Raw genomic sequence first — 9,734 nt, 5'->3', positions numbered from 1 at the left:
ATCACGCCGTTCAGGTTCACGTCCAGCATGAGCTTGTAGTCATCAATGGTCAGCCAGTCACAGGGAGCAGAGGGAATGGACACGCCTGCATTGTTCACCACAGCCCACAGACCTAAGAGGATCATACAGAGGACATTCAGTCAATATAAGTACTTTTCTTTTTTTTTGTTTACATTTTTAGACTAAATTTGAGTTGCAACCGAATCCAACACCACAGGAGAGAAAAATCAAAGCATGCCAATATGTGCTGAATTTTCTAAGCTCTACCTCATTCTAGCCTTGTGGATACAACCCCAAAATAGCATTAATCATGCAGGTACATTAACTTCATCTAATACGCTGACCTGCTAAGAGATAGAGAACGAGAGTTTTCAGTTAATTGAAATTAAGAGCTTTTAGCTATAGATAAGGAGGCAGAGAAAGAGGAGAGAAGAGACTGATAGCCAAGGAGCTCCTCAGAGCGCATGGATTTCAATCATATTCCTTCAGCTGCCCATAAATTAATTTGAATTCATCCTGAGGGGGGCATGAATGGGAGTAACAAATTACATGGAAATCCAACCAACAGTTGTTGAGACATTACAAATGTCAAAGTCAAGGTGGTGCTATAGGAAAAGTCACGGGACCAACAAAATCAGCTGGAATGTTTGTACTAAATTTCATGGCAATCTGTCCAAGTTGTTGAGATACTTCAGTCTGGACCAAAATAAAAAAAAGGGTAAACACTCCACACTCACCACACTCCCCAACTTTGTCCTTAATCGTCGCTGCAACTTTGGCAACACTGTCCTTAGACCTAACATCTAGGTGTGTTGTGATCAGGTTGCTGGAGCAGGACTTCTTCAGATCCTCTTCTCCCTTCTCTGTGAAACACGAGGCGATCACTCTGAACCCCTGCTTGTCCAGATGGCGGGCCAGGAGGTTGCCAAAGCCACTGTCGCAGCCTGTGATGTACACATACTTGCTGCCCTTGTCAGGGACCCTGGGTAGCTCCCTGACCCAGCGGTACAGGTAGTAGAAAACCACCAGCCCCAGGAGGTACAGGTACATGACTGTCAGAACAGAGAGTGAAAACTGTTATTTCTACTCACTACAGATGCTGAGCCACACCGAGCTGAGTGAGGCAGTATATGGCAATAAAATGCGGCTCTCATATGGTTCTTTTTGCCATTGACAAGCTCAGACCATTATAAAGTATTAATTATGAGTAATTATTAATATTTATTTACCACTTTCACTTAATAAATAAAAATGCCAAACCAGTTCGTTCTGGTTGTTTACTCCGCTTCGCAATTTAAATCCACATTGTGTTTGGACGCCGAGGGAGGCTGCCTTTCATCGCTGCTCTGCTGAGCAACGTTACCCTGACTACACACAGATGAACAATGGTTCATTGTAGGGAGTAACACAGGGTGAAACTGTAAGTTGATTTTAGTGACTGTTACTGAATTTTAGCTATATTTACTTGGTAAAAGAGATGGGATATTTGTAGTCATCGTGACGTCACCCGTTGGTTTTGTCGACTGCCGTTTTGAAGCCCCGAGTTTGGCCGATACGTCGCCGCCCTGTCGAGTTTGTGCCCGGAAAAGACGATTCGGCGGAGATAACGGCTGTTTGCGGAGCTAGCTGCAACTGTAACTCACGTTATCTGTCATTTTAACTGGGCTGATAACTTTGTTTAGCGAACTACAGTCTTAAAACTAAATGTACTCACCAGACAAAGTGAACAGTCGACTCCTAATAAGCTTTTTCAGCGGCGCTGGTTAAATTTACACAGTGACATGGGTACGAGGCGGCTCTAGCCTGATTGACAGGTCTCCATGGTAATGACTTGTCAATCATTGATAATCTCGCCCTGAAACAATCTGCTTTGGGGTCTATTTTAAAATAAATGGGACCATAATTTACTAAATCAACATAATTTTGTGTTGAAGGAGACTTGAAACTAGCGACTGAGACCATAAACCCATCAGGAAAGTGTTTACTGGGTTAATTACTCAGCTGGGAAGTAGGGTCATTTTCCCATTATTTCTAATGGAGCCGGACTTCTTTTTGCAACCAGAAGAGTCGGGCAGGTTTCAGGGACTTCCGCATTCTCTTCGTATTGTGGACCGGAAGGCTTCCGGCGGAAGCTTGCCGTTTGTGGAAAACACTAGTCTATCTAGCGTGAACACCATTACTATGATCTATCTCTATAGTATTTCAAGATTCTAGATAGATATTGGAAAATATTTTAGGAGAGAGAGAGAAGCGGGAGATTGGCAGGGCAGCTGATTCTGTGGTCAGTAGTCTGGTCTCAGGAAATGTTGGGGGTTTTGTTTTCTTCTAAAACCAGGAATTTGTTGGCAGATTTGTAGGCACCAAGGCAGAGCCTAAACTAAATAATTTCATGATTATATTTGCTATATTCTGACCAACCTAACTTTCTGCATTCATTTGGCTGTAATAAATTAAATAAATATGTAGCTGTTGCATAAATATGCATGAGCCCATACCCACAAATATACACACGTGAAAATATAATAAAATAATAGCAATCATGCATACAAACATATAGGAATCGTTACTCCAAATGTTTTAGCCCTTCTGCTTTCAGGTTATTAAATTCAGACAGTAGCCACTTTAAATAGGATCCTTATCAACAGCTTTGATGATAAAGTATTATGAATGTTTGTATGCAAGCCAAAGTACAGAGCAAAATCACACTCTGATTGAACCAACCTACAGGGCAGTACCAGTAATTAGAGTAATTAAATAGCATTCTTTGGACCTGCAACTTACCTAATAACCTACATATTGTACTTAACTTTAAGTCATAGCCTACAGAAGAACTCAGCAGGAGCACAGTAAATTCCCCCGTGCAGCTTTATGTGTCTTAAAGCTAACATTACAGTAACTTTTGTTCAACAGAGGAGAAATGCAAGAAGAGAATATCGCCTATCTGTTGCTTTTTACCTGTTAACATATTAGCTTCTTGACTGGTTGTTGACATAGGCCCAAATGTTGTTCTAATGCAGTAAGAAAAGATGCAGTGGCTAAGCCCCACCTGTCTTTCAGTCCCAGCGATGTCCCTGTTTTAGGCTACAATAGGGAGATCATATCTACCTTACACAGTAAACTAAACCTTTTAAAGTATTCAATACCAAGAGAGGTAGGCTACACTCTGATTGGACATCTTCCAAAGAATAACAACTTTAGTCGTATCACAAGACATCGGATTTCTCGTGATGCCTCGAAGGCTTCTGTACATCATCTAAATGCATGACCATCTGCGCACGCAGGTGCTACAGTTTTATTTTTTTTCTTTATTGCTGTAACACGTATTACCTAACATCGGAAAAGGATTTAGATTAAAGAGCAGCGGAGACGATCCCCCAAGCCAGATCCACCGGACCAGACACCACCCAGGAGGAGAGGAAATAAGAGAGAGTCGGGATAGAAGCCATACTGACCCAGCTGCTCCAGTGTCCGGCATGGACGAAATGGGACTCAGGCTGGGTAAGCAAGGGGGAATCGGCAACCTGCTCTCACCTCTCACAGAAATAGCCTTGCAAACACTCGGCAGACTGTGTCCCAAGCTGTCAGAGCGAACGACTCCCGGCCAGATAAGCGGAGGCAGATCCCGCCCCAGCTGGACGTTTCAACTACGCACACTGGATCAGGTCCTGACGTCCCCCCCCCGGAGGTCTGCAATTTTGCACAAGAGCCTAATAATACATTTGTAGTCCTGTCAAAAGACCTATGCGATGAATATTTATGCTGTGAGTTTTCTTTGAACAGTGGGAAGTTGTTGTAACTTGATGGTAGGCCTACATGCTCAAATATGTAGCATATAAAACATGTTTGATGCCCTAAGACATCTTCATTCCTGTAGAGGCCTGTTCATGACTTGCCTGCAGCTTTAATTGTGCTTGTGAGTGGACCCAGTTAGAGCTCTAGCAGTCAAGTTAGCAGGCCTCTCATTGGATATCTCTGTAGCCTACAGTCAATTAGCCACCTGCATATCTTGAAATGTTGCCTGAAAACGTTTGGACTGACTTGGCCACTTAATAGATTGCAATATGTTTGCCAATAGGTCTACAGGCAACCAGGATCTCTGAATGTTTGATATTGTGCTTTCAGAAACTTTGAACCTAAAGGCCTCTTGTAGTTTCATAGGTATGACATCTTTCAGCATGAGACTTCTGAGTGTGTGCAGCATTGTTTTTGACCATGGAGAATGAGAAGTGTGATTTCTGAAACTCCTCTTTCAATCTTGCATTCTACTCTTTGAGTTTGTAAAAGTATTTTCTCAAGTTGACATTCAGTACTGAAGCCGTCTTACTGTTGACTGAGACTGTTACACAGCTGCTTCCACTGGCTCCTCTAGTGGTGTCACTGGATCACCGTGAACTAGAAGACATTTGCGAAAACAAAGATAAGTGCCAAAGCAGTCAGTGATAATTCTGTATGAGACCTGTAATAAAACCATCATAGGGGACAGCGGGGTAAGTTGTCACATGTGTAAGTAGTCACACTGTTCCTAACTCCAAAACTAGAGGCTCTATGTCAAAAATCAAATAGCCATTTTGTATGACTTCTTGTTCTATGTTCAACTTCTTGTTCACATGTGGTCAATGTCACTCTTATCTGAGGTGAGCATAGGTCATATATATAAAGTCAGGTTATGGTTTAAATATAATGATCAGCAGTAAGCATGCCAAGGACACAGAGAGGGGGAGCAGTGTAGCCGGGCCATGATTTGAACAATCATAGTGAAATTAAAATTAAAATGCACCAAATGCTGAAAATGATGATTCTCTGTCATGGTAACAGACTCTATTTTGCAACGATCTCTGACCCTCTCCGTTGAAACTCTTGTAAAATAACTGGTGTCTATTTCTGTTGAGAATAAAAATGTTGGTAAAAGTTCAAGCTTTTTTATCTGGCCTAAGTCTTGAATTTTTTACACGACACACCACATCTGTTTTGTTAAGAAGTTACACATTCAAGCAAGTCATCTGCAGCATTACATTCAATTACCGTAGATCTATTTGCACGCCAGAAAGCGTTCAAAGTAAAGAGGTTGTGCCACTTAATGTGTGCTCTGACAACATTTTTGTTTTGAATTAAATTATTTATTTTCCAAATTTTCTAGGATTGATTGTTTTTATTTTTAGTTCTGGTTTGAATTTGAAATTGAAACCAATATTCACAATTAAGTGTTGTAATTGTTTGATGATCCAGTGTGACAACTTACCTGCCAATGGGGCAAATTGTCAGAAGTGCACACTCTCTATTCAACAGTCTTCATAATGAGATATGAAGATGTAATGAATACAAAATATCTGCCCAAGAGTTACTTCTTTAATTTGGTATGACATTTGTACCATTGTGATATACGGTGCCCAGTAAATATTACACAGTGTGAAAAGTGTGACAACATACCCCGCTCTCCCCTACAGTATAGGCTGCATAAAACATCACTTTAAAGTTCTCATCATCTTAAGGAGCCTCCTACTCCACTGTCTGACTTTCTTGTTTCCCCTTTTCTTTCTAAAATACAGGCCAAAACAGAGACAAAAGGTAAAGACTATAGTGAAGCAGCCTGCACGCAAGAATTACAGCCTAGTATTCAGTTAGAAACCTCAGCAAAAGTGACAAAAATAAACAAGCATAATTAAAAATATAAATCATTAATAATAAGAATTTGCTGATTTATTTATATATTTCCACATTTCTTTATGTATTTATTTCACCTGTACCTGTATGTAATGTAACGTAGTATAATATCATGTCTTTTTCATGGTCTCTCCTGTTTGTAATTAGCTGGTCAGTTGAGAGTTGATATAATAAATAATACATTTAACTGTACTATATGCTCTCTTACTACATGTAGTGTATATTAAACTGTTTAAACAGTAAAATTTTATTTGGTCCAGTAGAGCCAATTCAGACTAGTTCAAGGAATGTCAGATAGTTTTAAAACTAGCTGTGAATCATTGTTTGCAAACTTATGTTCTGCTCAATGTGAAAATTTATTTGCAACCTAATAGCAACTACGTCCTTTAGATACATATACTGGAGTAATAAGTACAATATTTCTCACTGACACAAAATTAGCATATTAAAGTAATGTGCCTGTACCTCTCTTGCCTGTGTAATTCATTATTAGTTGTTTGAGAAGGGTTGCATGCAAGACATACACTAGGGTAAAAACATATTGGCCCTTAAGTGCAAAACATAATATTATTTCACAGAACAGAAAGCACTATAACATTTCAGAAAAGTTAATAAAATTTAATGACATTTCTTGCATTTACGTTGAAGAAACTTGCAGAAACATTTTGTCCACCTGTCCCTTGAGGCTGAGGTGGAAGGTGAAGAAATGTTAATTAAAAATGTTTCAGTGCTGAGCAAAAATGCTGCACTAATCCCAGGTTTTTTAGGGCTTCACATAATGAACACGAAAAGGGGATTATAACAGTTTCAAAATCACTCTCAGCTTATCCTGAGCTGTCATAAAAACAGTTTTTTAAAGCAACTTAAGGGTCACATGAATGGCAAAATAGGCTTCACTTGTGACACATCATGACAACATCACTCTGTTGTGTTTTTAATTATGCCAGTAAACATTTTATGTCCTCATTTTGGAATGAAATGGTTCTTGATATATGAATTTGACTCTGCATTTATCAATTTTTAGCCACTAGGGAGCAGAATAACTCCAAGACAAGCTAGACCAGCAACTTGTCTATCACCTTCTTAGGTTGTTTTTTACTAACATGTTGCTCACAAACACTTGACAACTCACACTTTCAGCAGATAAGAGCAACATTTCATTCACCTAATGAATTTAAGTCCAAAATTCACCTACCCTGTAGCTTTTGTTTGGTCTCCATCAGCTATTTAAAAGGCCTTTAGCTAGCTGTTTGACTTTCTCCAGAAGCTAGCCGCTAACATTGGTCTGTCTTTTGTTTTTCTGTGACATTATTATCAGTTCCTTTGGTGCTTCACAGCTTCAGAGTTAAAGTTGAGCCTCCTCTATTAGTGACAGCAGCTTTGACTGACTCCTCTTAAATATGAAATCCCTGGATGGCTGGTGGAACTGAGTTAGCATGAGCAAAAGCAGATCTAATGGCAACGGGACAACAAATGGCTTCCTATTTTCTAGCGTTAGCTACTGACATTGTTGATGCAATAAAGAATGGCAAAGACTGTTTAGTTCCTACTTTTTTGGTTGGTGGTTGTGTTTCCTGTTTTGCTAAATAGATGTCATAAATATTGCTGTGACTTTTGCAATGTGAAACTGTTTTCTGTCTTGTTAATGCTGCTATTTGTAGTAAGTAAGTAAGACTGAAAATCTGCAGACAATAGATTGTCTACGGTCAGCTGTGACTGCCCTCTCACACAAAACTTGTGTTGTGAAACAACAACATACATCCAAAGCGTCAAGGTTTAACTATCTCCATTGTTTAGGCTTAGACCAAAAACCTTCTTTTTTATGCTTATGCACATCGATCTTTAAACATCCTACCTCTGTTGAACTAAACAGGATGTGAAACCCAAATAATTCCATACGCAGGACGGGCCTTGTGTCTACCAGAAGGCTATATAGCTATTATTCTCGGTATATGTGTGAAATAACTGCCCCACACGTCAGCATATTTCTTTACAGTCAACAAAATTGTTCCCACATTCAACCTTTTCATTCAGTGTGTGCCAAGGGTCATCTGAAGCGTTATACATTTTCACCACAAGGTGGCAGCAGTGTTGTTTGGTAATTCATTCCCTGCTGTCCAGATGCTGCCTTCAAGCACTCTTTGAAGAATGCTCTCTACAAGAATAAAGGTGCAATTGCAAAGTCTTGCACATGTAAATGCTGCAAACGCCTGTAATTGATGTTTTAGTATAATAGAAATTTACAACATACATTTATGAATATAAATCACAAGGAGTAGATTCTCACACATAATTAAAGGGTCTGATTTAAAGATGAAAATTAAGCATTTTGTGTGAGTTTAAAATAATTAAAATCTAAGATATAGCCCTGTTGTTGATGATGATTGATGATATAAACAAACCTTCAACAGAAAACTTCAGTATTAGATTTAGTTTTATATTTAGGCTGGGGGTAATGTAAGGTTAATAAGTTGCAACAAAAGGTCAGCTGACATTTTAAGTAATTATTAGGTTTAGATGGTGTTCAGCCTTCACTTTGCCTTTCTGTGTGTGTGTGTGTATTTGAAACTGGCAGTATTTTGTTTAGCAGTATGAAAATGTTAAGCTGCAGCTGACCAGGAAGTCAAGCAGAAAGAGAGCAATAACCTCTAGTGCAGAAGGTCTTGAACTTGTGGCAACATCTACACACACTTTCAGCTCATGCTCACATGTATAGTAAAACTGTGTTGTTGTTGTAGCTTTAAAGCACCTCTATGCAACTTTTGCAGAACAGTGTGCTGATTATGGGATATTGTTGAACAAAAGGTGAAAGTTAGAATTAGTAGGGAAGAGCCATTAAGTCAGCAATGTCTGTTTTTATAGAATTAACTACTAAACAATAAACTAATGTTCATAACAGACCAAGTAAAGCTGTAGCAGCAACAGTGTAAGGAAGTGTACTGATTTGAGGTAGTGTTTCATTGATTAAGAATGAAACTTGTCGTTTGTATGAAGAAAAATGTGTTATGTGTTTTTCTTTTAAAAGGTTAATAGCGTCAGATGTGATTATTAAGTCCAAAAAGTCCTTCAACCAGCTGTCAGTGTTGTTTGGTTTATGCTGCTTTCAGTTAATGAGGTTAGTAATTTAGGAACTACTAACAAAGATTTTGTTTGACAACTGTTGTCCAATGTGCGTTAAATAATGATGTTAAATGTTAGCCCTGAAACTTGCAAGAACAAATAAAACAGTACTTATATTTATAATCGATGATGCTCACTTAAGGTTTACGTCCAGTAGACACATCTATCATAATAATAGACCATAGATTTCTCCTTCATAATTCACACCAGTTCTGACACATTTCCAGGCTTCTGACACTATTGAGCATCATCATTCACTTGGGAGATCTTGCTTTAGAGATTTCTTTTGTAAAGCAATAAAAACACTGTATAATAATCTCAAATGTAAATGAATGTGAATAAATGTCCACTGATGCTGTCACAACCTTGTTTTTAAAGGACAGCTCTCAGATTACACCAGCTAAACAACTGAAGAATTGTTTACTAAAGCTTCTGGTCTTTGTTTAAATCCTACTGACTCCTGCACTAATCAGGACCTTATGCAGTCTTGGAGAAATAAGCCCTTTCTACAGCCCAAACACTCCTTCAACCAACTCTCAATGTTGACACAGTTAGGTTTTTGCTGCATCCAGTTTATTAATATTATCTGCCTGGCTGACAGGCAAGCTAGCGTAATAATCCAGTGTACATTTTTATAGGAATTTAAATTATTGGTGTCTGCACCATGTAAACAAACAATTGAACAAGATTTTCATGTTTGAAGCCTTACTTAAGGTGTTAATTGTTCTGTAGAAGCACATTAAACTTAATCATTTCACACCTTAAAAATCTTGAAATATCTCATTGTCTTAAGGATTACTTAATACTCATTGAAAGCCATCACCTGTGTGAACAAGTTTGTCACGTTCAGCTTGTAATGATGCAGAAACAGTGCAGGGCCTCTGCAGGTAAAATGTTTGCCCGGCGAGGTTACTGGCCTTTTCGGCAGCATAAACCGACAGGACACTTACCTC

At 38.8% G+C, this 9,734-nt stretch overlaps 1 protein-coding gene across 1 annotated transcript in view; it reads right to left on the bottom strand.

The window, feature by feature from the left end:
- LOC123974548 (17-beta-hydroxysteroid dehydrogenase type 6-like) overlaps positions 1-1,511 on the bottom strand; it is a 4,366-nt gene extending 2,855 nt beyond the window's left edge. The window contains exons 1-3 of the mRNA XM_046055351.1: positions 1,466-1,511; positions 738-1,052; positions 6-112 (exon numbers count right to left, since the gene is read on the bottom strand). Coding sequence (XP_045911307.1) covers positions 6-112; positions 738-1,052; positions 1,466-1,496 — 453 coding nt within the window. The 5' untranslated portion in view covers positions 1,497-1,511. The remainder of the gene's footprint in view (positions 1-5; positions 113-737; positions 1,053-1,465) is intronic.
- Positions 1,512-9,734: the final 8,223 nt, after the last annotated feature.

The sequence above is a fragment of the Micropterus dolomieu genome, linkage group LG01 (assembly GCF_021292245.1).
Source record: "Micropterus dolomieu isolate WLL.071019.BEF.003 ecotype Adirondacks linkage group LG01, ASM2129224v1, whole genome shotgun sequence".
NCBI classification, from domain to species: domain Eukaryota; kingdom Metazoa; phylum Chordata; class Actinopteri; order Centrarchiformes; family Centrarchidae; genus Micropterus; species Micropterus dolomieu.
Note: the sequence above shows the minus strand (reverse complement) of the source record. Positions and strands in the feature narration are given on the sequence as shown.